The sequence below is a fragment of the Oncorhynchus kisutch genome, unplaced genomic scaffold, assembly GCF_002021735.2.
Source record: "Oncorhynchus kisutch isolate 150728-3 unplaced genomic scaffold, Okis_V2 Okis03b-Okis08b_hom, whole genome shotgun sequence".
NCBI lineage: Eukaryota > Metazoa > Chordata > Actinopteri > Salmoniformes > Salmonidae > Oncorhynchus > Oncorhynchus kisutch.
This window is the reverse complement of record NW_022261980.1, coordinates 19,086,115-19,113,900: the sequence shown is the minus strand read 5'-3', so window position 1 is coordinate 19,113,900 and position 27,786 is coordinate 19,086,115. Positions and strand designations below refer to the sequence as shown.

Genomic DNA, 27,786 nt, shown 5'->3' with positions numbered 1-27,786 from the left:
GATTCGAACCAGGGACTGTAGTGTCTTTGACAGCTGCACCACTCGGGAGCCCAAAATTCATGATTATTTGATTCAGTCAGTATTCTGTAACTATCAACCTGGTTGGTTTCATAACAGAAGATCTGAGGAAACTATACCGAACAAATATATAAACACAACATGCCAGAATTTCAAATATTCTACTGAGTTACAGTTCATAAGGAAATCAGTGTAATAAATTCATTAGGTCCTAATCTATGGATTTCACGTGACTGGGAATACAGCTATGCATTTGTTGGTCAAAGATAACAGTTTTAAACAGATAGGGGTGTGGATCAGAAAACCTGTCAGTCTCTGGTGTGACCACCGTTTGCCTCGTGCAGCGCGACACATCTCCTTCGCATAGAGTTGCTCAGGCTGTTGATTGGGACCTGTGGAATGTTGTGCTGCGCCTCTTCAATCCCAAACATGCTCAATGGGTGACATGTCTGGAGAGTATGCAGGCCATGGAAGAACTGGGACATTTTCAGCTTCCAGGAATTGTGTACAGACCCTTGCGACATGGGACCGTGCATAATAATACTCAAATATGAGGTGATGGCTGCGGCTAAATGGCACGACAATGGGCCTCAGGATCTCATCACAGTATCTCAGTGCATTCAACTTTCCATCGATAAAATGGAATTGTGTTCGTTGTCCGTAGCTTATGCCTGCCCATACCATCTGCCCGGTACAGTTGAAACCGAGATTCATCTGTGAAGGGCACACTTCTCCAGCGTGCCAGTGGTCATCGAAGGTGAGCATTTTCCCACTGAAATCGGTTACGACGCCAAACTGCAGTCATGTCAAGACCCTGGTGAGGACGACGAGCAGATGAGCTTCCCTGAGATGGTTTCTAACAGTTTGTGTATAAATTCTTTGGTTGTGTAAACTCAGTTTCATCAGCTGCCTGGGTGGCTGGTCTCAGACCATCCCACAGGTGAAGAAGCCCAATGTGGATGTCCTGGGCTGCCGTGGTTACACGGTTGTGAGGCCGGTGGGGGACCATTCTTGATCCACATGGGGAAAGTGTTGAGTGTGAAAGACCCAGCAGCGTTGCAGTTCTTGACTCAAACCTACTACCATAACCGTTCAAAGGCACTTTGCCCGTTCATCCTCTGTTTGGCAACAGACACAATCCATGTTTCAATTGTCTTAAGGCTTAAACATCCTTCTTTAGCCTGTCTCCTCCCCTTCATCTACACTGATTTAAGTGGATTGATCGAGAGCATCCTGACCTGTTGCATCCCCGCCTGGTATGGCAACTGCTCGGCATCTGACCGTAAGGCGCTACAGTGGGTACATGTACAAATGACCCCCGCACACTGACTTGGCCTCGTTATGGTTATTTTGTGTTACTTTTTCACATTTTTTACTTTAGTTTATTTGGTAAATATTTTCTTAACTCTTTCTTGAACTGCACTGTTGGTTAAGGGCTTGTAAGTCAGCATTTCACTGTAAGGTCTACAGTTGTTGTATTCGGCGCATGTGACAAAGTTTGATTTAACAAGTGACATCGATAAGGGATCATAGTTTTCACCTGGTCAGTCTGTCATGGAAAGAGCTGGCGCTCATAATGTTTTGTACTTGTGTGGAGAGAGAGAGAGACACACACACACACACACTGGTAGGGGGAGGAGCCAGAAGGCCCGCCTCCTTCTTCCTGAGTATAAATAGGAGCAGAACACTTCCTCTCTTCTGTCTCTGAGACACTCTGTCTCTGTCTGGAGAATGAGGTCCTTGAAGCACCTGAAACATCACAACAGGAAGAATGTGGTGAGTTCTGGGCTGGTAACCACAGGATTAAGGTTAACATTTACCTTTTGTGTTTGGGTAGTTTGGTTTAGTGGTGATTAGTTGGAACAGTCACAGTTTGAGAGTTGAGAAGGAAAATGTGATAGTTGTTGTTTAAAATGTTCTCCCTCCTTTTAGGTGAAACCTTTCTCCATATTTTGTCCCAACAGCCTCAAATGTCTGTTTAAAGCTCTTTCAACTCGCTCTTTTTCTTCATGATTTAATCTTTCATTTTGTCATCTCTCGCTCTCTGTCTCTCGCTCTCTGTCTCGCTTTCTTCATGATCTAATCTTTCATTTTGTCATCTCTCTGTCTCTCGCTCTCTCTCTCGCTCTCTCTCTCTGTCTCTCGCTCTCTCTCTGTCTCTCGCTCTCTCTCTCTGTCTCTCTGTCTCTCTCTCTCTGTCTCTCGCTCTCTGTCTCTCGCTCTCTCTCTCTGTCTCTCGCTCTCTCTCTTAGTCTCCCTCTCTACACGATTTAATCTTTCATTTTGTCTGCCTTTCATTTAGTCATTTCTATCTCTCCCTCTTGCTTGCTCACTCCCTCTCCCCTCCCTTTTCTCTCCCTCTCCCCTCCCTTTCCTCTCTTTTTTGTTTGCTCACTGCCTCCCTCTCCCCCTCCCGCCTCTTTCACCCTCTCACTCTCATTCTCTGCCCTCCCTTCCTCTTTTCTCTCCAGTGCCTCTCTTTTCATTCTCTCTCCCTCCCCCTCTCTTTCATTCTTTCTCCTTTCTTTCCTTCTCTTTCTCCCTCCCCCTTCTTTCTCCCTCCCTCTTTCCTTCTCTCTCCCTCCCTCTTTCCTTCTCTCTCTTTATCCCTCCCTCTCTTTCTTTCTCCCTCTCTTTCTCCCTTCCTCTCTTTCTCCCTTCCTCTCTTTCTCCCTTCCTCTTTCTCCCTTCCTCTCTTTCTCCCTTCCTCTTTCTCCCTTCCTCTCTTTCTCCCTTCCTCTTTCTCCCTTCCTCTCTTTCTCCCTTCCTCTCTTTCTCCATCCCTCTCTTTCCTTCTCTCTCTATTTCTCCCCCCCTCTCTCTTTCTCCCTTCCCCTTTCTCCCTCCCTCTCTCTTTTTCCTTCTCTCGCTCTTTCTTCCTCCCCCTCTCTTCCTCCCCCACTTTCATTCATCCTATTTCTCCCCTCCCCCTCTCCTCCATCACCCGCTTTCATTTTCCTCGCTCTCTCTCTCTCTCGCTCTCTCTCCTTGTGTCTGTTCTCTGTGTCCTCTCTCTCTCTCTCTGTGTCTGTTCTCTGTGTCCTCTCTCTCTCTCTCTCTCTCTCTCTCTCTGTGTCTGTTCTCTGTGTCCTCTCTCTCTGTGTCCTCTCTCTCTCTCTGTGTCTGTTCTCTGTGTCCTCTCTCTCTCTGTGTCTGTTCTCTGTGTCCTCTCTCTCTCTGTCTGTTCTCTGTGTCCTCTCTCTCTCTCTCTGTGTCCTCTCTCTCTCTCTGTGTCTGTTCTCTGTCTCTCTCTCTCTCTCTCTCTCTCGCTCTTGCTCTCGCTCTCTCTCTAACTGTTCTCAGACCAGATCTGTCACCATATCATATTATCATGTAAGAACAACAGTATGTTACCATGAAAGTGTAGCTGTAGTCTTCTTACTGTGTGTGTTTTGCAGCTGTGTGGATTCATTCAGTTAGCTACATGTTCAGATTATATTATGGATCGGTATAGAATCTAGATTAATCTAAAGTAAAGGATTGTGAATGGGGATTTGATTTGGTTGGTCCTCAACACACAGCTCCAACACTTCATTCAGCATAAATGACAGCCCTGAGACAGTGTGCCCCGGAGCAGGGTAGTTCTGAAGGTTTCTTTGCCATAGAAATTGGCTGACTAAAAGGTGAGCCTCTCATGTCACCTGTTATCCCGAGTTCAACTCAGTTGACCAACGTTAGATAGTTAACTCCTCTATCAAGATTCCTAATCCGCCTCTCTGTCATTTTACAGTTTAGTCATTTAGCAGACGCTCTTATCCACAATTAATTACAGGAGCAATTAGAGTGAAGTGCATTGCTCAAGGGCACGTCGACAGATTCTTCACCTAGTTGCCTCTGGGATTCGAACCAACAACCTTTCAGTTGCTGGCCCAATGCTCTTAACCGATAGGCTACCTCACTCGAGTTGCTGTTATTGGTATTATTGATTATGGTTGACCAGGGGCTGATAGGTGATATTATTGATGATGGTTGACCAGGGGCTGATGGGTGATATTATTGATGATGGTTGACCACGGGCTGATGGGTGATATTATTGATGATGGTTGACCAGGGGCTGATGGGTGATATTATTGATGATGGTTGACCAGGGGCTGATGGGCGATATTATTGATGATGGGTGATATTATTGATGATGGTTGACCAGGGGCTGATGGGTGATATTATTGATGATGGTTGATCAGGGGCTGATGGGTGATATTATTGATGATGGTTGATCAGGGGCTGATGGGTGCTTCTACACCTGCATTGCTTGCTGTTTGGGGTTTTAGGCTGGGTTTCTGTACAGCACTTTGAGATATCAGCTGATGTACGAAGGGCTATATAAATAGATTTGATTTGATTTGATGATGGGTGACCAGGGGCTGATGGGTGATATTATTGATGATGGTTGATATTATTGATAATGGTTGACCAGGGGCTGATGGGTGATATTATTGATGATGGTTGATCAGGGGCTGATGGGTGATATTGATGATGGTTGATCAGGGGCTGATGGGTGATATTATTGATGATGGTTGATCAGGGGCTGATGGGTGATATTATTGATGATGGTTGATCAGGGGCTGATGGGTGATATTATCGATGATGGTTGACCAGGGGCTGATGGGTGATATTATCAATGATGGTTGACCAGGGGCAATGGGTGATATTATTAATGATGCTTGACCAGGGGCTGATGGGTGATATTATTGATGAATTCTCTCCTCACTGACTCTGCTGCTATCTCTGATCAACATCATAGATAGTAAAGATGTGTTGACTGCATTACTAACCTTGTCTCCCTGTTTGTGTCTCAGGAGGAAGCCAGCAGGCGCCTGGTTAGATGTGAGCCCAGGGAGATGGCCAGACAGGTTGATTCTGGCACTCAGACTGATCCTGTGGTGGTTCTGTCTCTAGCCCAGGCTGCTGTTCTGGGGCTCATCTCTCAGAATGAGGTGTTTGGTGCTACCATCGCTCCTAATGGCTTCTACACAGGAGAACCTAAAGAGTCCCCTGCCCTGCCTGTAGAGGGGGTGGATTACGAATACGCTGATCAGCTGATAGGAGCTAACGGAGATTACCTGGGAGAAAACCTGCCTGAAGACGGACACATGCAGCCCAGCTGTAGCCAGAGGAGGTGGCACGGACCATCCCCCGAGGGGAAGATGGTAGGGCCCGAGCGCCATGCTGGAGTGCCTGTGGACGGGTCATCCCAAGTGAAAGGAGAAGGGGTTATCACTGGCCTGACGTCCTGTGTTCACATGCTGAACAACCTGGCTACTACTAGAGGGGGATTGGTCCAGGTTGACCCCGCCTCTCTCCGTGCCGCCGCCCAAAAAGGCTGTGCCGAGTGTGACAGAGACATGTCCAGCCAGCAGGCTAACACACACCCTCACACACACTCCCAGGCAGGGCACAGCCATAAAGGGGAGCCGGGGCATCGAGGCCTGCAGGGGCAGAGGGGGCATCAGGAGAGAGCAAGGGAGGAGGAGGAAGAGGGAGAGCAGGGAAACAGCCTGATGAAAGGAGGACAGGAGGAGACTATCAGCAGCTACTTCCAGTCCAGCGAGGTGGGGGGGTACGAGGGGGGGGAGATCTACCATGAGAACAGCCAGGGTATGATGTGGGGCAACCAGCTGGAGCAGGGGGTAGGGGGAAGAGGAGGAGCAGGAGCAGGAAGAGGAGGGACCCATCGTCACCACGGCCGGAGGGTTGACCGTCTAGACATCAACATCCAGATAGATGAGTCGTACTGCGTGGACATGGGGGAGGGGCTGAAGAGATGGAAGTGCCGTATGTGTGAAAAGTCTTACACTTCCAAGTACAACCTGGTAACTCACATCCTGGGTCACCAGGGCATCAAGCCCCACGCCTGCCCCCACTGTGGGAAGCTGTTTAAACAACCCAGCCACCTGCAGACCCACCTGCTCACCCACCAGGGAACTAGGCCTCATAAATGCACCGTGTGTAAGAAGGGCTTCACCCAGACCTCCCACCTGAAGAGACACATGCTGCAGCACACCGACGTCAAACCTTACAGCTGCCGCTTCTGTCGCCGTGGCTTCGCCTACCCCAGCGAGCTCCGCGCCCACGAGACCAAACACGAGCGCGGGCGCTGCCACGTGTGTTCCCAGTGTGGCATGGAGTTCCCCACCTACGCCCATCTGAAGCGCCACCAGACCAGCCACCAGGGACCAACTAGTTACCAGTGTACAGAGTGCAACAAGTCCTTCACCTACCGCAGCCAGCTGCAGAACCATCTACTGAAACACCAGAGTCCTCGGCCATACTCCTGTTCCCACTGTGGGCTGGAGTTTGTCCAGCTACACCACCTCCGCCAGCACGCCCTCACACACAAGGTACCTATCTCTGACCCCTGACCCCTACCCATAACCCTCAGCCAGCACGCCCTCACACACAAGGTACCTAACTCTGACCCCTAACCATAACCCTCCGCCAGCACGCCCTCACACACAAGGTACCTAACTCTGACCCCTACCCATAACCCTCCGCCAGCACGCCCTCACACACAAGGTACCTAACTCTGACCCCTGACCCCTACCCATAACCCTACGCCAACACGCCCTCACACACAAGGTACCTAACTCTGACCCCTACCCATAACCCTCCGCCAGCACGCTCTCACACACAAGGTACCTAACTCTGAACCCTAACCATAACCCTCAGCCAGCACACCCTCACACACAAGGTACCTAACTCTGACCCCTAATCATAACCCTCAGCCAGCACGCCCTCACACACAAGGTACCTAACTCTGACCCCTAACCATAACCCTCAGCCAGCACGCTCTCACACACAAGGTACCTAACTCTGACCCCTAACCATAACCCTCCACCAGCACGCCCTCACACACAAGGTACCTAACTCTGACCCCTAACCATAACCCTCAGCCAGCACGCCCTCACACACAAGGTACCTAACTCTGACCCCTAATCATAACCCTCAGCCAGCACGCCCTCACACACAAGGTACCTAGCTCTGACCCCTAACCATAACCCTCCGCCAACATGCCCTCACACACAAGGTACCTAACTCTGACCCCTGACCCCCACCCATAACCCTCAGCCAGCACGCCCTCACACAGAATGTCCCTAACTCTGACCCCTAACCTTAACCCTCCGCTAGCACGCCCTCACACACAAGGTACCTAAACTTAACCCTCCGCTAGCACGCCCTCACACACAAGGTACCTAACTCTGACCCCTACCCATAACACTCCGCCAGCATGCCCTCACACACAAGGTACCTAACTCTGACCCCTACCCATAACCCTCAGCCAGCACGCCCTCACACACAGGGTGCCTAACTCTGACCCCTACCCATAATCCTCCGCCAGCACGCCCTCACACACAAGGTACCTAACTCTGACCCCTAACCATAACCCTACGCCAACACGCCCTCACACACAAGGTACCTAACTCTGACCCCTACCCATAACCCTCCGCCAGCACGCCCTCACACACAAGGTACCTAACTCTGACCCCTGACCATAACCCTCCGCTAGCACGCCCTCACACACAAGGTACCTAACTCTGACCCCAACCCATAACCCTCAGCCAGCACGCCCTCACACACAAGGTACCTAACTCTGACCCCTAACCCCTACCCATAATCCTCCGCCAGCACGCCCTCACACACAAGGTACCTAACTCTGACCCCTAACCATAACCCTCCACCAACACGCCCTCACACACAAGGTACCAAACTCTGACCCCTAACCATAACCCTCCGCCAGCACGCCCTCACACACACGGTACCTAACTCTGACCCCTGACCCCTAACCATGGCCAAACGTATGTGTACACCCTTTCAAATGATTGGAATCAGCTATTTCAGCCACACCAGTTGCTGACAGGTGTATATAATTGAGCGCACAGCCATGCAATCTCCATAGACACACATTTGAAATGGAATTTCCTTACCTAAGAGCTCAGTGACTTTCAACGTGGCACCGTCATAGGATCCCACCTTTCCAACATGTCAGTTCATGACATTTCTGCCCTTGTAGAGCTGCCCCGGTCAACTGTAAGTGCTGTTATTGTGAAGTGGAAATGTCTAGGAGCAACAACGGCTCAGCCGCGAAGTGGTAGGGCACACAATCTCACAGAACGGGACCGCCGAGTGCTGAAGCGCGAAGGTCTGTTCTCGGTTGCAACACTCGATACAGAGTCCCAAACTGCCATTCATTTTTCCCCATGGTGGATTTTTAAAGACATTTCAAATAAGAGCTGTGATTTGTGTGGGCTTTGATGGCTGTGATAATCTCTCTAAGGTGCCTTTTATAAATATATTCACCAACCAAAACATGTTGGCACAAGAACTGTTCGTCTGAAGCCTCATGAAATGGGTTTCCATGGCCGAGCAGCCACACACAAGCCTAAGATCACCATGCGCAATGCCAAGCGCCGGCTGGAGTGGTGTAAGGCTCGCCGCCATTGCATCCTGGAACAGTAGAAACGCGTTCTCTGGAGTGATGAATCACGCTTCACCATCTGGCAGTCAGTCAAATCTGGGTTTGGTGGATGCCAGGTAACTCTACCTGCCCAAATGAATAGTGCCAACTGTAATGTTTGGTGGATGAGGAATAATGACCTGGGGCTGTTTTTCATGGTCTGGCCTAAGCCCCTTAGTTCCAGTGAAGGGAGATCTTAACGCTACAGCATGCATTCTAGGCTATTCTGTGCTTCCAACTTTGCAGCAACAGTTTGGGGGAAGGCCCTTTCCTGTTTCAGCATGACAATGTCCCCATGCACAAAGTGAGGTCCATACAGAAATGGTTTGCCGAGATCGGTATGGAAGAACTTGACTGGCCTGCACACAGCCCTGACCTCAATCCCATTGAACACCTTTGGGATTAATTAGAACGCCGACTGTGTCCCGACCTCACTAATGCTCTTGTGGCTGAATGGAAGAAAGTCCCTGCAGCAATGTTCCAACATCTAGTGGAAAGCCTTCCCAGAAGAGTGGAGACTGTTAAAGCAGCAAAGGGGGGGCCAAGTCCATATTAATGCCCATGATTTTGGAATGAGATGTTGGACGAGCAGGTGTCCACATACCTTTGGCCATGTAGCTAATCCTGACCTTTAACCCTAGCCCTCCGCCAGCATCCCTCACCCACAATATACCTAAACCCTAACTATAACCCCTGACCTTCAACCCTAGCCTTCTGCCAGCATACCTCACCCACAATATACCTGAACCATAACTCTAACCCCTGACCTTTAACCCTAGCCCTCCGCCAGCATTTCTCACCCACAATATACCTTAACCCTAACTCTAACCCCTGACCTTTAACCCTAGCCCTCCTCCAGCATCCCTCAATCACAAGGTACTGACCATCTGAGACCACTGGAACCCCTAGCTCTAACCATAACCCAGAAGGTTTCAAAGGTCATGGTAGACTGACTATGCTCTCAGTGGTTCAGTTTAGTTAGTCTTTATTAAAAGTAGTTATTTCCAGGAACTGTATATAGTCCTTGGTTCTGATTAGATGACCAACCTGAGAGATGTAGTCAGTGGTGTTGGTATAGATTAGATGACCAACCTGAGAAGTGTAGTCAGTGGTGTTGGTATAGATTAGATGACCAACCTGAGAGATGGAGACGGGCGGACTGACGCGGGGGGGGAGACGGACACACAGACGGGGGGGAGACGGACACACAGACGGGGGGGAGACGGACGCACAGACGGGGGGGGGGGGGGAGACGGACGCACAGACATACGAGGTGGGTTGAAGTTGGACAGACGGGGGGTGGAGACAGACGGACAGACGGGGGGTGGAGACAGACAGACAGACGGGGGGTGGAGACGGACAGTGAGACACGGTGGGTTGAGCCAGACGGTCAGACACGGTGGGTTGAGCCAGACGGTCAGACACGGTGGGTTGAGCCAGACGGTCAGACACGGTGGGTTGAGACAGACGGTCAGACACGGTGGGTTGAGACAGACTGGATTGACTGTGGGAAAGGGGATACCTTGTCAGTTCCACAACTGAATGCATTCAACTGAAATGTGTCTTCCACATTTAACCCATCTCTCTGAATCAGAGAGGTGCGGGGGGCTGCCTTAATTGACATCTACGTCCGAGGAGAAGCCAGAGGAGAAGTTGTTTGGGGTAACTGCCTTGCCCAAGGGCAGAACGGCAGACTTTTCAACCTTGCCAACTCGGGGATTCGAACTAGCGACCTTTCGGTTACTGGGCCAAAGCTCTTAACCGCTGGGCTGCCTGTGTCTGTGTCTGCTATCTAGAACAAAGAATACATGATCTTTCATGGCCTGGCTCGGATGCATATGAATCATATCAGTACTAGTGCTTGATTTAGTGTGCAATGGAATGGAATAATCCCAAACAGGCCAACCAAGTTAAGTACCTTTAGAAGTATTTGACCAAGCTAGGTCTGATCCCAGTATAACAGACCAACCAAGTTAAGTACCACCCAGCCTTTAGAAGTATTTGACCAAGCTAGGTCTGATCCCAGTATAACAGACCAACCAAGTTAAGTACCACCCAGCCTTTAGAAGTATTTGACCAAGCTAGGTCTGATCCCAGTATAACAGACCAACCAAGTTAAGTACCACCCAGCCTTTAGAAGTATTTGACCAAGCTAGGTCTGATCCCAGTATAACAGACCAACCAAGTTAAGTACCACCCAGCCTTTAGAAGTATTTGACCAAGCTAGGTCTGATCCCAGTATAGTCATGCTTTTCCTTCAGCTTCTTTACAGAATTTCAACTAACTTCATGTTCATTCATTCGGCTGCAATGGTCCTCATCTAACTGTCCTCCTGTGTTCTTATTGGTCAGGGAATGAAGGGTCATAAGTGTGAGGTGTGTTCCCGTGAGTTCACCTTGTCAGCCAACCTGAAGAGACACATGTTGATCCACAACAGCATCAGACCCTTCCAGTGTCACATCTGCTTCAAGAGCTTCATCCAGAAACAGACGCTCAAAACGCACATGATCGTCCACCTGCCCGTCAAACCCTTCAAATGCAAGGTGAGTTTATATCCAGGGTTGGAACAAGTTCAGGGAACACAACCGGAAAATAACAGCAAGGGAACCTGGAAGGAACGTGATCCATAACATAACTGTTATTTTAAAAGCATGGGAACTGGTTAATAACCTTATTTTATGTTCCAGGCATTTGTTTCTGGTCCTACAACAAAACGCCTGTACAAAGCCCCCACGCTGTCACTCAAACGTATTCTGACTGCCTGCCAGGTGAAAATCTTTACCTGTCTGTGTTTAGGCTACCTGCCCCTCCCCCCTCCGAAGCATAGGCTACTGTACTGAGTACCAGCTTGATTCAGAAGATAGGGAGACAGGTTTTTATTAGCTAGAGGAGAATGGATTCACTTTTTCAGACAGGCCTGGTATCACGTTTCATGTTGGCTTTACACTACATTACTAAAAGTATGTGGACATCTTCTCGTCAAACATCTCATTCCAAAATTATGGACATTAATATGGAGTTGGTCCCCCCTTTGCTGCTATAACAGCCTCCACTCTTCTGGGAAGGCTTTCCACTAGATGGAACATTGCTGCAGGTACTTGCTTCCATTCAGCCACAAGAGCATTAGTGAGGTCGGGCACTAATATTGGACAATTAGGTCTGTCTCGCAGTTGGCGTTCCAATTCATTCCATGGGTGTTCGGTGGGGTTGAGGTCAGGGCTGTGTGCAGGCCAGTCAAGTTGTGTGCAGGCCAGTCATACCGACCTCGACAACATTTCTGTATAGACCTCACTTTGTGCACAGGGGCATTGTCATGCTGAAACAGGAAAGGGCTTTCCCCAAACTGTTGCAACACAGTTGGAAGAACCGTATCGTCTAGAATGTCGTAGCGTTAAGATCTCCCTTCACTGGAACTAAGGGGCCTAGCCCGAACCATGAACAGCCCCAAACATTCCTCCTCCACTAAACTTAACAGTTGGCACTATTTATTCAGGCACGTAGCATTCTACTGGCATCTGCCAAACCCAAATTTGTCCGTCTGACTGCCATTTCCACTGCTCCAGAGTCCAATGGCAGCGAGCTTTACACGACTCCAGCCGACGCTTGGCATTGCACATGGTGATCTTAGGCTTGTGTGCGGCTGCTCGGCCATGGAAACCCATTTTATTACAAATTAAAAACAGAAATACCTTATTGACATAAATATTCAGACCCTTTGCTATGAGACTCCAAATTGAGCTCCAGTGCATCCTGTTTCCATCGATCATCCTTGACGTTTCTACAACTTGATTGGAGTCCACCTGTGGTAAATTCAATTGATCTGACATGATTTGGAAAATCACACACCTGTCTATATAAGAGCAAAAACCAAGCCATGAGGTCAAAGGAATTGTCCGTAGAGCTCCGAGAGGCACAGATCTGGGGAAGGGTGCCAAAAGTTGTCTGCAGCATTGAAGGTCCCCAAGAACACAGTGGCCTCAATTATTCTTAAATGGAAGAATTTGGAACCACCATCTCTTCCTAGAGCTGGCCGCCCAGCCAAACTGAGCCATCAAGGGAGAAGGCCCTTGGTTAGGGAGGTGACCAAGAACCCGATGGTCACTCTGACAGAGGTCTAGAGATCCTCTGTGGAGTTGGGAGAACCTTCCAGAAGGACAACCATCTATGCAGCACTCCACCAATCAGGCCTTTATGGTAGTGGCCAGACGGAAGCCACTCCTCAGTCAAAGACACCTGACGGCACGCTTGGAGTTTGTCAAAAGGCAAAGACTCTCAGACCATGAGAAACAAGATTCTCTGGTTTGATGAAACTAAGATTATTTTATTTTAATTTCACCTTTATTTAACCAGGTAGGCCAGTTGAGAACAAGTTCTCATTTACAACTGTGACCTGGCCAAGATAAAGCAATGCAATAGGCCACAGAGGTGAAATAATTACAATTTAGCATTAACACTGGAGTGATAGATGTGCAGATGATGGCCTGAATGCCAAGAGTCACGTCTGTAGGAAACCTGGTACCATCCCTATGGTGAAGCATGGTGGTGGTGGCAGCATCATGCTGTGGGCTCTGGCCCAGCCAGAGCCCGGACTTGAACCCAATCGAACATTTCTGGAGAGACCTGAAAATAGCTGTGCAGAAACGCTCCCCATCAACTGACCGCTTGAGAGAATCTGCAGAGAATGGGAGAAACACCCCAAATATAATTGTGCCAAGCTTATAGCTTCATAACCAAGAAGACTCGAGGCTGTAATCTCTGCAAAGGTGTTTCAACAAAGTACTGAGTAAAGGGTATGAATACTTATGTAATTATTATATTTTTTATATATATATGTGTATTTAAATGAACAAACATTTCTAAAAACCTGTTTTTGCTTTGTTATTATGGGGTATTGAGGTTATTTGATCAAGGGGGGAAAACAATTTTAATTCATTTTAGAATAAAGCTGTAACATAACAAAATTCCGAAGGCACTGTATTACATTATATATGACCTGGTGAGTTTATATATATATATATAAACAGTATATCACAGAAGTGAGTACACCCCTCACATTTTTGTAAATATTTGAATATACCTTTTCATGTGACAACACTGAAGAAATTACACTTTGCTACAGTGAGTGTACAGCTTGTATAACTTTTTTCTAATTGAGGGGACAGTGAATTTACACTGTTATACAAGCTGTACACTATTTACTTTACACTGTTATACAAGCTGTACACTATTTACTTTACACTGTTATACAAGCTGTACACTATTTACTTTACACTGTTATACAAGCTGTACACTATTTACTTTACACTGTTATACAAGCTGTACACTATTTACTTTACACTGTTATACAAGCTGTACACTATTTACTTTACACTGTTATACAAGCTGTACACTATTTACTTTACACTGTTATACAAGCTGTACACTATTTACTTTACACTGTTATACAAGCTGTACACTATTTACTTTACACTGTTATACAAGCTGTACACTATTTACTTTACACTGTTATACAAGCTGTACACTATTTACTTTACACTGTTATACAAGCTGTACACTATTTACTTTACACTGTTATACAAGCTGTACACTATTTACTTTACACTGTTATACAAGCTGTACACTATTTACTTTACACTGTTATACAAGCTGTACACTATTTACTTTACACTGTTATACAAGCTGTACACTATTTACTTTACACTGTTATACAAGCTGTACACTATTTACTTTACACTGTTATACAAGCTGTACACTATTTACTTTACACTGTTATACAAGCTGTACACTATTTACTTTACACTGTTATACAAGCTGTACACTATTTACTTTACACTGTTATACAAGCTGTACACTATTTACTTTACACTGTTATACAAGCTGTACACTATTTACTTTACACTGTTATACAAGCTGTACACTATTTACTTTACACTGTTATACAAGCTGTACACTATTTACTTTACATTGTAGCAAAGTGTCAATTCTTCAGTGTTGTCACATGAAAAGGTATACTCAAATATTTACAAAAATGTGAAGGGTGTACTCACTTCTATGATATACTGTGTGTATATGTATATATATATATATGACCTGGTGAGTTTATATGGTATATATGACCTGGTGAGTTTATATGGTGTATATATGACCTGGTGAGTTTATATGGTGTATATATGACCTGGTGAGTTTATATGGTGTATATATGACCTGGTGAGTTTATATGGTGTGTATATATGACCTGGTGAGTTTATATGGTGTGTATATATGACCTGGTGAGTTTATATGGTGTGTATATATGACCTGGTGAGTTTATATGGTGTGTATATATGACCTGGTGAGTTTATATGGTGTGTATATATGACCTGGTGAGTTTATATGGTGTGTATATATGACCTGGTGAGTTTATATGGTGTGTATATATGACCTGGTGAGTTTATATGGTGTGTATATATGACCTGGTGAGTTTATATGGTGTGTATATATGACCTGGTGAGTTTATATGGTGTGTATATATGACCTGGTGAGTTTATATGGTGTATATATGACCTGGTGAGTTTATATGGTGTATATATGACCTGGTGAGTTTATATGGTGTATATATTTATTTATTTTTTATTTTATTTCACCTTAATTTAACCAGGTAGGCTAGTTGAGAACAAGTTCTCATTTACAACTGCGACCTGGCCAAGATAAAGCATAGCAGTGTGAACAGACAACACAGAGTTACACATGGAGTAAACAATTAACAAGTCAATTACACAGTAGAAAAAAAGGGGAGTCTATATACATTGTGTGCAAAAGGCATGAGGTAGACGAATAATTACAATTTTGCAGATTAACACTGGAGTGATAAATGATCAGATGGTCATGTACAGGTAGAGATATTGGTGTGCAAAAGAGCAGAAAAGTAAATAAATAAAAACAGTATGGGGATGAGGTAGGTGAAAATGGGTGGGCTATTTACCAATAGACTATGTACAGCTGCAGCGATCGGTTAGCTGCTCAGATAGCAGATGTTTGAAGTTGGTGAGGGAGATAAAAGTCTCCAACTTCAGTGATTTTTGCAATTCGTTCCAGTCACAGGCAGCAGAGAACTGGAACGAAAGGCGGCCAAATGAGGTGTTGGCTTTAGGGATGATCAGTGAGATACACCTGCTGGAGCGCGTGCTACGGATGGGTGTTGCCATCGTGACCAGTGAACTGAGATAAGGCGGAGCTTTACCTAGCATGGACTTGTAGATGACCTGGAGCCAGTGGGTCTGGCGACGAATATGTAGCGAGGGCCAGCCGACTAGAGCATACAAGTCGCAGTGGTGGGTGGTATAAGGTGCTTTAGTGACAAAACAGATGGCACTGTGATAAACTGCATCCAGTTTGCTGAGGAGTGTTGGAAGCAATTTTGTAGATGACATCGCCGAAGTCGAGGATCGGTAGGATAGTCAGTTTTACTAGGGTAAGTTTGGCGGCGTGAGTGAAGGAAGCTTTGTTGCGGAATAGAAAGCCGACTCTTGATTTGATTTTCGATTGGAGATGTTTGATATGAGTCAGGAAGGAGAGTTTACAGTCTAGCCAGACACCTAGGTACTTATAGATGTCCACATATTCAAGGTCGGAACCATCCAGGGTGGTGATGCTGGTCAGGCGTGCGGGTGCAGGCAGCGAACGGTTGAAAAGCATGCATTTGGTTTTACTAGCGTTTAAGAGCAGTTGGAGACCACGGAAGGAGTGTTTTATGGCATTGAAGCTCGTTTGGAGGTTAGATAACACAGTGTCCAAGGACGGGCCGGAAGTATATAGAATGGTGTCGTCTGCGTAGAGGTGGATCACGGAATCGCCCGCAGCAAGAGCAACATCATTGATATATACAGAGAAAAGAGTCGGCCCGAGACTTGAACCCTGTGGCACCCCCATAGAGACTGCCAGAGGACCGGACAGCATGCCCTCCGATTTGACACACTGAACTCTGTCTGCAAAGTAATTGGTGAACCAGGCAAGGCAGTCATCCGAAAAACCGAGGCTACTGAGTCTGCTGATAAGAATATGGTGATTGACAGAGTCGAAAGCCTTGGCAAGGTCGATGAAGACGGCTGCACAGTACTGTCTTTTATCGATGGCGGTTATGATATCGTTTAGTACCTTGAGTGTGGCTGAGGTGCACCCGTGACCGGCTCGGAAACCAGATTGCACAGCGGAGAAGGTACGGTGGGATTCGAGATGGTCAGTGACCTGTTTGTTGACTTGGCTTTCGAAGACCTTAGATAGGCAGGATGGATATAGGTCTGTAACAGTTTGGGTCCAGGGTGTCTCCCCCTTTGAAGAGGGGGATAACTACGGCAGCTTTCCAATCCTTGGATCTCAGACGATATGAAAGAGAGGTTAAACAGGCTGGTAATAGGGGTTGCGACAATGGCGGCGGATAGTTTCAGAAATAGAGGGTTCAGATTGTCAAGCCCAGCTGATTTGTACGGGTCCAGGTTTTGCAGCTCTTTCAGAACATCTGCTGTCTGGATTTGGGTAAAGGAGAGCCTGGAGAGGCTTGGGCGAGTAGCTGCGGGGGGGGGGGGGCGGAGCTGTTGGTCGAGGTTGGAGTAGCCAGGCGGAAGGCATGGCCAGCCGTTGAGAAATGCTTGTTGAAGTTTTCGATAATCATGGATTTATCGGTGGTGACCGTGTTACCTAGCCTCAGTGCAGTGGGCAGCTGGGAGGAGGTGCTCTTGTTCTCCATGGACTTCACAGTGTCCCAGAACTTTTTGGAGTTGGAGCTACAGGATGCAAACTTCTGCCTGAAGAAGCTGGCCTTAGCTTTCCTGACTTCCCTGAACAGTTGCATATCGCGGGGACTATTTGATGCTATTGCAGTCCGCCACAGGATGTTTTTGTGCTGGTCGAGGGCAGTCAGGTCTGGAGTGAACCAAGGGCTATATCTGTTCTTAGTTTTGCATTTTTTGAACGGAGCATGCTTATCTAAAATGATGAGGAAGTTACTTTTAAAGAATGACCAGGCATCCTCAACTGACGGGATGAGGTCAATGTCCTTCCAGGATACCCGGGCCAGGTCGATTAGAAAGGCCTGCTCACAGAAGTGTTTTAGGGAGCTTTTGACAGTGATGAGGGGTGGTCGTTTGACTGCGGCTCTGTAGCGGATACAGGCAATGAGGCAGTGATCGCTGAGATCCTGGTTGAAGACAGGGGAGGTGTATTTGGAGGGCCAGTTGGTCAGGATGACGTCTATGAGGGTGCCCTTGTTTACAGAGTTAGGGTTGTACCTGGTGGGTTCCTTGATGATTTGTGTGAGATTGAGGGCATCTAGCTTAGATTGTAGGACTGCCGGGGTGTTAAGCATATCCCAGTTTAGGTCACCTAACAGAACAAACTCTGAAGCTAGATGGGGGGCGATCAATTCACAAATGGTGTCCAGGGCACAGCTGGGAGCTGAGGGGGATCGGTAGCAGGCGGCAACAGTGAGAGACTTATTTCTGGAGAGAGTAATTTTCAAAATTAGTAGCTAAAGGCTATCAAAACTGGTCGCCTAGAGCGTTGGGGACAGAGAATAAGAGGAGCAGGTTTCTGGGCATGGTAGAATATATTCAGGGCATAATGCGCAGACAGGGGTATGGTGGGGTGCGGGTACAGCGGAGGTAAGCCCAGGCACTGGGTGATGATGAGAGAGGTTGTATCTCTGGACATGCTGGTTGTAATGAGTGAGGTCACCGCATGTGTGGGAGGTGGGACAAAGGAGGTATCAGGGGTATGAAGAGTGGAACTAGGGGCTCCATTGTAAACTAAAACAATGATAACTAACCTGAACAACATATACAAGGCATATTGACATTTGAGAGAGACATACAGCGAGGCATACAGTAATCACAGGTGTTGAATTGGGAGAGCTAGCTAAAACAGTAGGTGAGACAACAACAGCTAATCAGCTAGCACAACAACAGCAGGTAAAATGGCGTTGACTAGGCAGAGGGAGGGTCGGATTAACTACACACAGAGCCTGAGTGCGGCTGGGGCCGACAGATAAAACATAAACAAGCAGAATGGAGTACCGTGATTAATGGACAGTCCAGCATGCATCAGCTATGTAGCCAAGTGATCAGTGTCCAGGGGGCAGCGGTGGATGGGGCAGGGAAGCTGGACTGGCGAGTGTTATCCAGGTTTTAAAAAACTAACAATGACTAAATAGCTTGTAGCTAGTTAGCTGGTTAGCTTCTGGAGGTTCTTGAGTGTGTTTTAAAAATAATAGCGATTCCGTATCACATTGGGTGAGGCAGGTTACCGGAAGGTATAAACAAATTAAAAATCGAAAAGAGATTGAAGTAAAAGTAAATATGGGTCCAGTGAGTGTTTGGGACGCGGCGATTCAGACGGTTAGCAGGCCTGTGCTAACAAGCTAACAGTTAGTAGGCCGGGGCTAAACAAGGTTGCAGTTAGCGGGCCGGGGCTAAACAAGCTAGCAGTTAGCAGGCCCAATTAGCAAGCAAGGAGATAGCAAGGGCTAGAGAGTTAGCCTTTGGGGGACGTCGCGATGGGGTGAGTCTGTTTATTCCTCTTCATGCGGTGACATCGATAGACCGGTCGTGGGTCTGGATATTGTAGCCCAGGAGTATGCTACGGTGGTAGCCCAGGAGTATGCTACGGTGGTAGCACAGGAGCTCTGGCCGGGCTAGCTTCAAGCTAAGTGGGTGGAAACGCTAGCCAGGAGTAATCATCCGGGGTTGCGGTTAGCTAGATAGCTAGTTGTGAAGATCCAGCTGAAAATTTTCCGTTTGCGGTGGGAATCCGGTGGGAATCCGGGGATAAAAAATTATTTAAAAAAAATAGGTCCGTTATGCTCTGGTTAGTCGCGTTGTTCGAACTGGCGAAAGCTTTCCGAGCTAAAGGTTAGCTGATGACCGGTTAGCTGAAGACCGCTAGCAATGTTTTGCTGGTAGTTAGCTGGCTAGCTTCATTTGAGGGGTTCCGGATCCGAAGTAAATATAAATACTTTAGGAAAAATAGCTACATTGGGTGAGGCGGGTTGCAGGAGAGCATTTAGAAGTTGAGGTTTAGCAAAATGTTTTAAAAGATATGCGGGGAAAAAAAAGAAAAAAAACTATATACACAAGGGACACGACAAGACGTCTTACTGCTACGCCATCTTGGATCCGTATGATGACCTGGTGAGTTTATATGGTGTATATATGACCTGGTGAGTTTATATGGTGTATATATGACAAGAACAAGTATATGAACCCTTTGAATTACCTGGAATTCTGCATAAATTGGTCATAAAATCAGTCACAACAATAGACAAACACAGTCTGCTAAAACTAATGACACACACATTATTGTATTTTTATTGTCTGGTGAGTTTATATTTATATGATATAATACCTGGTGAGATTCTATATGTACGTTTTATATATGACCTGGTGAGATTCTATATGTACGTTTTATATATGACCTGGTGAGATTCTATATGTACGTTTTATATATGACCTGGTGAGATTATATATGTACGTTTTATATATGACCTGGTGAGATTATATATTTATATGATATATTACCTGGAGTTTTTGGCCTGCCTGTCAAACCCTTCAAATGCAAGGTGAGGAAAGGATGTACGGATTACCTTTACAAACATCTGCATTAAAGGATCCTCAATTTCTGATTCCATCCAGTGGACATAACATTGGTGTTTGTCTACAGGGGAGGGTTTCGGACACTTCTTTGAATTCTGAAATAACCAACTTTCGTGTTGCAGGTTGGTTGCTGCCTCAAATAGGGACTTGTAGCAGGGACTACAGTTAGGTCTTGGGGGTTGGTTAATAGGGACTGGTAGCAGCCAGGGCCTACAGTTAGGTCTTGGGGGTTGGTTAATAGGGACTGGTAGCAGCCAGGGCCTACAGTTAGGTCTTGGGGGTTGGTTAATAGGGACTGGTAGCAGCCAGGGACTACAGTTAGGTCTTGGGGGTTGGTTAATAGGGACTGGTAGCAGCCAGGGACTACAGTTAGGTCTTGGGGGTTGGTTAATAGGAACTGGTAGCAGCCAGGGACTACAGTTAGGTCTTGGGGGTTGGTTAATAGGGACTGGTAGCAGCCAGGGACTACAGTTAGGTCTTGGGGGTTGGTTAATAGGGACTGGTAGCAGCCAGGGACTACGGTTAGGTCTTGGGGGTTGGTTAATAGGGACTGGTAGCAGCCGGGGACTACGGTTAGGTCTTGGGGGTTGGTTAATAGGGACTGGTAGCAGCCGAGGACTACGGTTAGGTCTTGGGGGTTGGTTAATAGGGACTGGTAGCAGCCGGGGACTACGGTTAGGTCTTGGGGGTTGGTTAATAGGGACTGGTAGCAGCCGGGGACTACAGTTAGGTCTTGGGGGTTGGTTAATAGGGACTGGTAGCAGCCGGGGACTACAGTTAGGTCTTGGGGGTTGGTTAATAGGGACTGGTAGCAGCCAGGGCCTACAGTTAGGTCTTGGGGGTTGGTTAATAGGGACTGGTAGCAGCCAGGGACTACAGTTAGGTCTTGGGGGTTGGTTAATAGGGACTGGTAGCAGCCGGGGACTACAGTTAGGTCTTGGGGGTTGGTTAATAGGGACTGGTAGCAGCCGGGGACTACGGTTAGGTCTTGGGTTGGTTAATAGGGACTGGTAGCAGCCAGGGACTATGGTTAGGTCTTGGGGGTTGGTTAATAGGGACTGGTAGCAGGGACTACAGTTAGGTCTTGGGGGTTGGTTAATAGGGACTGGTAGCAGGGACTACAGTTAGGTCTTGGGTTGGTTAATAGGGACTGGTAGCAAGGACTACAGTTAGGTCTTGGGGGTTGGTTAATAGGGACTGGTAGCAGCCGGGGACTACAGTTAGGTCTTGGGGGTTGGTTAATAGGGACTGGTAGCAGCCGGGGACTACGGTTAGGTCTTGGGTTGGTTAATAGGGACTGGTAGCAGCCGGGGACTACGGTTAGGTCTTGGGTTGGTTAATAGGGACTGGTAGCAGCCAGGGACTACGGTTAGGTCTTGGGGTTGGTTAATAGGGACTGGTAGCAGGGACTACAGTTAGGTCTTGGGGGTTGGTTAATAGGGACTGGTAGCAGGGACTACAGTTAGGTCTTGGGGGTTGGTTACTCACTCAGATAGGGACTTGTAGCAGGGACTACAGTTAATAGCCATGTCCTGATGTTGTCAAGCCAAACGATAACGATTATGAACATATAATGTTACTCGTGCTTTGATTTTTCCAGGTGTGCGGGAAGTCGTTCAACAGAATGTACAATCTGTTGGGTCACATGCACCTCCACGCCGGCTCCAAACCCTTCAAGTGTCCTTACTGCTCCTCCAAGTTTAACCTGAAGGGGAACCTCAGCCGACACATGAAGGTCAAACACGGCATGGACATCTCACCTGACGGACAAGGTAGGGCTTGACACCTAACCCTTTACCCTAACCATTTACCTTAACCCAAACCCTTTACCCTGAGACCAACCCCCTAACGCTTTACCCCTAACGCTTTACCCCTAACGCTTTACCCTTTACCCCTAACGCTTTACCCCTAACGCTTTACCCCTAACGCTTTACCCCTAACACTTTACGCTTTACCCCTAACGCTTTACCCTTTACCCCTAACGCTTTACCCCTCCCCTGACGGACAAGGTAGGGCTTTATCCCTAACCCTTTACCCTAACCCAGCATGGACATCTCCCCTGATGGACAAGGTAGGGCTTTACCCGTTTACCATAACCCTAACCCAGCATGGACATCTCCCCTGACGGACAAGGTAGGGCTTTACCCGTTTACCATAACCCTAACCCAGCATGAACATCTCCCCTGATGGACAAGGTAGGGCTTTATCCCTAACCCTTTACCCTAATCCAGCATGAACATCTCCCCTGATGGACAAGGTAGGGCTTTATCCCTAACCCTTTACCCTAACCCTAACCCAGCATGAACATCTCCCCTGATGGACAAGGTAGGGCTTTACTCTCCTTCCTCTCATCTCACAATCCATCACTTATTTATTCAGCCACCTAACTACCATTCCTGTAGCCTTCTTATTGTAGGCTTAGTGTTAGTAACAGTCAATGAGCAGCCTGACTTGGTGGTTGTATATCCTGTTTGTTAAAACTTTGTTTGTGATCCTGTTGGTTCTACCACTGTGTTCTGGGTTGGGGTTAGGGTTTGTTCTTGCACTGTGTTCTGGTTTGGGGTTTGTTCTACCACTGTGTTCTGAGTTAGGGTTGGTTCAACCACTGGGTTCTGGGTTGATTCAACCACTGGGTTCTGGGTTTGTTCAACCACTGGGTTCTGGGTTTGTTCAACTTCTGGGTTGGGGTTAGGGTTGGTCCTACCACTGTGTTCTGGGTTTGTTCAACCACTGGGTTCTGGATTGGGGTTGGGGTTGGTTCTACCACTGGGTTGGGGTTGGTCCTACCACTGTGTTCTATGTTTGTTCAACCTCTGGGTTTGGGTTAGGGTTGGTTCTACCACTGTGTTCTGGGTTTGTTCAACCACTGTTCTGGGTTGGGGTTAGGGTTGGTTCTACCACTGTGTTCTGGGTTGGGGTTTGTTCTACCACTGTTATGGTTTGGGGTTGGTTTGATCACTGTGTTCTGGGTTGTGGTTAGGGTTTGTTCTACAACTGTTCTGGGTTGGAGTTGGTTCTACCACTGTGTGTTGGGGTTGGTTCAACCACTGTGTTTTGGGGTTGGTTCAACCACTGTGTTCTGGGTTGGTGTTGGTTCTACCACTGTGTTCTGGGTTGGGGTTGGTTCTACCACTGTGTTCTGGGTTGGGGTTGGTTCAACCACTGTGTTCTGGGTTGGGGTTGGTCCAACCACTGTTCTGGGTTGGTTCTACCACTGTGTTCTGGGTCGGGTTCAACCACTGTGTTCTGGGGTGGGTTCAACCACTGTGTTCTGGGTTGGGGTTGGTTTGATCACTGTGTTCTGGGTTGTGGTTAGGGTTTGTTCTACAACTGTTCTGGGTTGGGGTTGGTTCTACCACTGTGTGTTGGGGTTGGTTCAACCACTGTGTTTTGGGGTTGGTTCAACCACTGTGTTCTGGGTTGGGGTTGGTTCAACCACTGTGTTCTGGGTTGGGGTTGGTTCTACCACTGTGTTCTGGGTTGGGGTTGGTTCAACCACTGTGTTCTGGGTTGGGGTTGGTTCAACCACTGTGTTCTGGGTTGGGGTTGGTTCAACCACTGTGTTCTGGGTTGGGGTTGGTTCAACCACTGTGTTCTGGGTTGGGGTTGGTTCAACCACTGTGTTCTGGGTTGGGGTTGGTTCAACCACTGTGTTCTGGGTTGGGGTTGGTTCAACCACTGTGTTCTGGGTTGGGGTTGGTTCAACCACTGTGTTCTGGGTTGGGGTTGGTTCAACCACTGTGTTCTGGGTTGGGGTTGGTTCAACCACTGTGTTCTGGGTTGGGGTTGGTTCAACCACTGTGTTCTGGGTTGGGGTTGGTCCAACCACTGTTCTGGGTCGGGTTCAACCACTGTGTTTTGGGGTGGGTTCAACCACTGTGTTCTGGGTTGGGGTTGGTTCTACCACTGTGTTCTGGGTTGGTTCAACCACTGTACTCTCCCTAACAGCCCTGTTTCTCTGTGTGTTCCCAGATGCTCTTCCCGGGATGGAGGGCCAGGGCCACTATGAGGAGGACAACTTTGACTTTGGGACCTCAGGGGCAAACAACAACATGGATAATGGAGGCTCCCAGAACCTCACCAAGCTCACCACGGCCAACATGGACGACATGGACAACTATTACAACTTTGGGAAGGATACAGCTAACTACAACACGTCTTGAGCAGCAGGAGAATAGTGTTAATGGACTACAGACCATTAGACACCATGGATTAATGGAGAAGAGACCATGGGTTAATGGTGGACTAACTGCAGACCATGGGTTAATGAGGAAGAGTCCATGTGTTAATGTAGAGGAGACCGTGGGTTATTGGTGGACTAACTACAGACCATGGGTTATTGGTGGACTAACTACAGACCATGGGTTATTGGTGGACTAACTACAGACCATGGGTTATTGGTGGACTAACTACAGACCATGGCTTATTGGTGGACTAACTACAGACCATGGTTTATTGGTGGACTAACTACAGACCATGGTTTATTGGTGGACTAACTACAGACCATGGGAAAACAGAAAGGAAAATGCCACACTGCTGCTCATGCTCCCAGCTGATATTTATTTATAACGTTTCCACCCTTAGGTCTTCATCAGGTATCCAGGACCTAATGGTGGAAACATTGTTATAAATACATATCTGGGAGCACGAGCAGCAGTGTGGCGTTTTCCTTTCTGTTTTCCATGAGTTTACCTAGAACTCCAGCACCTGTGGAAAGTACCTGGATGTGTGTATGTTCTTCAGCTTTTGTTAATGGAGAGGAGACCATGGGTGGGGAACAGACAACATGGCTGCCGTGCTGTGGCAGTGAGAGAGACTGGGTTAGGGCGTGCTGTGGCAGTGAGAGAGACTGGGTTAGGGCGTGCTGTGGCAGTGAGACTAGGTTAGGGCGTGCTGTGGCAGTGAGCGAGACTAGGTTAGGGCGTGCTGTGGCAGTGAGACACAGGGAGGGGGTTCATGGACTCTTTAAGAACCAGAACTGACCTGTCCTGATGGAGGGGCAGGACATGCACTTCAACAGCCAATTCGCTCCACCCGTCTCTGATAGAAGTGACTCTGAGACTGACGATTGGGTCTAGAAGTCCTTTGGTATATTCTACCAGACATGATTGGTCTAAAGTCCTTTGGGATATTCTACCAGACATGATTGGTCTAAAGTCCTTTGGGATAATCTACCAGACATGATTGGTCTAGAAGTCTTTGGGATATTCTACCAGACATGATTGCTCTAGAAGTCTTTGGGATATTCTACCAGACATGATTGGTCTAGAAGTCTTTGGGATATTCTACCAGACATGATTGCTCTAGAAGTCTTTGGGATATTCTACCAGATATCATTGGTCTAGAAGTCCTTTGGGATATTCTACCAGACATGATTGGTCTAGAAGTCCTTGGGCTATTCTATCAGACATATAGTGACAGATCTAAACTCTGATAAGTTGTGGTATGGAACTGTATCAGCACTCAGAAATCAGTTTTACACAGAAACATCTTACCTGCTATGGAATCATTCACCAATCAGTATGTTTTGACAGAAGGCCGTGCCAGATGCAGTATAACTCTGATCTTAGATCCAAACAGACACACTGTATACAGCGCCTTCAGAAAGTCTTCACACCCCTGGACTTTTTACACATGTTGTGTTACAGCCTGGATTTAAAATGGATTCAATGTCACTGGCCTACACACAATAATACCCCATAATGTCTAGGTGAATTTATGTTTGTAGAATTGTTTATGAGAAGCTAAAATGTCTTGAGTCAGTAAGTATTCAACCCCTTTATTATGGCCAGCCTAAATAAGTTCAGGAATAAAAATTTGCTTACCAAGTTGCATGGACTCAGTCTGTGTGCAATAATACTGTTTAGCATGTTTCTTGAATGACTACCTTATCTCTGTACCCCACACATACAGATAATTGTAAGGTCCCTCAGTCGAGCAGTGAATTTCAAACACAGATACAACCACAAAGACCAGAGAGGTTTTCCAATGCCTTGCAAAGAAGGGCACCTATTGGTAGATGGGTAAAATAAAAAAGCAGACATTGATTAGCTCTTTGAGCAGGGTGAAGTTTTTAATTACACTTTGGATAGCATATCAATATACCAAGTCACTACAAAGATGCAGGTGTCCTTCCTAACTCAGTTGCAGGAGAGGAAGGAAATCGCTCAGGGATTTCACCATGTGGCCAATGGTGACTTTAAAACAGTTAGAGTTTAATGGCTGTGATAGTAAACTGAGGATGGATCAACAACATTGTAGTTACTCCACAATACTAACTTGAATGACAGAGTGAAAAGAAGGACGCCTCTACAGAATACAAATATTCTAAAACATGCATCCTTTTGTAAGGCACTAAAGTAATACTACAAAAAATATGTCAAAGAAATTAACACTTTGTATTCAGGACATAAAGTTATGTTTGGGGCAGATCCAATACAACACATCACTGAGTACCACTCTCCATATTTTCAAGCATGGTGGTGGCTGCATCATGTTATGGGTGTGCTTTTCATCATTAAGGACTGGGGATGTTTTCAGGATAAAAAAGAACCGAATGGAGCTAAGCACAGACAAAATCCTAGAGGAAGACCTGGTTCAGTCTGCTTTCCAACAGACACTGGGAGATTAATTCACCTTTCAGCAGGACATAAACTTAAAATACAAGGCCAAATATACACTGAACAAAAATATAAAAGCAACATGCTACAATTTCAAAGATTCTACTGAGTTACAGGTCATAAGGAAATCAGTCAATTGAAATAAATTCATTAGACCCTAATCTATGGATTTCACATGACTTGAAATACAGATATGCATCTGTTGGCCACAGATACCTTAACAAAAAGGTATGTGCATGGATCAGAAAACCAGTCAGTATCTTTTTTTTACCCTTATTTAACTAGGCAAGTCAGTTAAGGACAAATTCTTATTTTCAATGACGGCCTAGGAACAGTGGGTTAACTGCCTGTTCAGGGGCAGAACGACAGATTTGTACCTTGTCAGCTCGGCGATTTGAACTTGCAACCTTTCGGTAACTAGTCCAACACTCTAACCACTAGGCTACCCTGCCACCCATTTGGTGTGACCCCCATTTGCCTCAAGCACCGCAACACATCTCCATCGCATAGAGTTGATAAGGCTGTTAATTGTGACCTGTGGAATGTTGTGCCACTCCTCTTCAATGGCTGTGTGCAGTTGCTGGATATTGGCAGGAACTGGAACACACTGTCATACACGTTGATACAGAGCATCCCAAACATGCTCAATTAGTGACATGTCTGGTGAGTATGCAGGCCATGGAAGAACTGGGACATTTTCAGCTTCCAGGAATTGTGTTCAGATCCATGTGACATGGGCCCGTGCATTATCATACTGAAACATGAGGTGATGGCGGTGGATGAATGGCACGACAATGGGCCTGAGATCCTGAGGCCTCAGGATCTCATCACGGTATCTCTGTGCATTCAAATTGCCATTGATAAAATGCAGTTGTGTTCATTATCCATAGTTTATGCCTGCCCATACCATAACCCCGCCGCCACCATGGGGTACTCTGTTCATCAGCAAACCTCTCGTACACTCGACGCCATACACACTGTCTGCCATCTGCCCGGGACAGTTGAAACTGGGATTAATCCATGAAGAGCACACTTCTCCAGCGTGCCAGTGACAATTGAAGGTGAGCATTTTCCC

At 47.0% G+C, this 27,786-nt stretch overlaps 1 protein-coding gene across 3 annotated transcripts in view; it reads left to right on the top strand.

Annotated features, from left to right (window-relative positions):
- The window catches only part of LOC116359599 (zinc finger protein 710), a 44,991-nt gene extending 20,389 nt beyond the window's left edge, over positions 1 to 24,602 (top strand). Inside the window, exons 1-5 of one of the 3 annotated variants that reach the window (XM_031812482.1) lie at positions 1,675 to 1,794; positions 4,815 to 6,356; positions 10,822 to 11,013; positions 21,692 to 21,863; positions 24,064 to 24,602. In XM_031812482.1, coding sequence (XP_031668342.1) covers positions 1,750 to 1,794; positions 4,815 to 6,356; positions 10,822 to 11,013; positions 21,692 to 21,863; positions 24,064 to 24,254 — 2,142 coding nt within the window. In that variant the 5' untranslated portion in view covers positions 1,675 to 1,749 and the 3' untranslated portion in view covers positions 24,255 to 24,602. Of the gene's footprint in view, positions 1 to 1,674; positions 1,795 to 4,814; positions 6,357 to 10,821; positions 11,014 to 21,691; positions 21,864 to 24,063 lie in introns of those variants that run through there. The other 2 variants (XM_031812479.1, XM_031812480.1) reach the window with 2 other exon arrangements.
- The last annotated feature ends 3,184 nt before the right edge of the window (positions 24,603 to 27,786 follow it).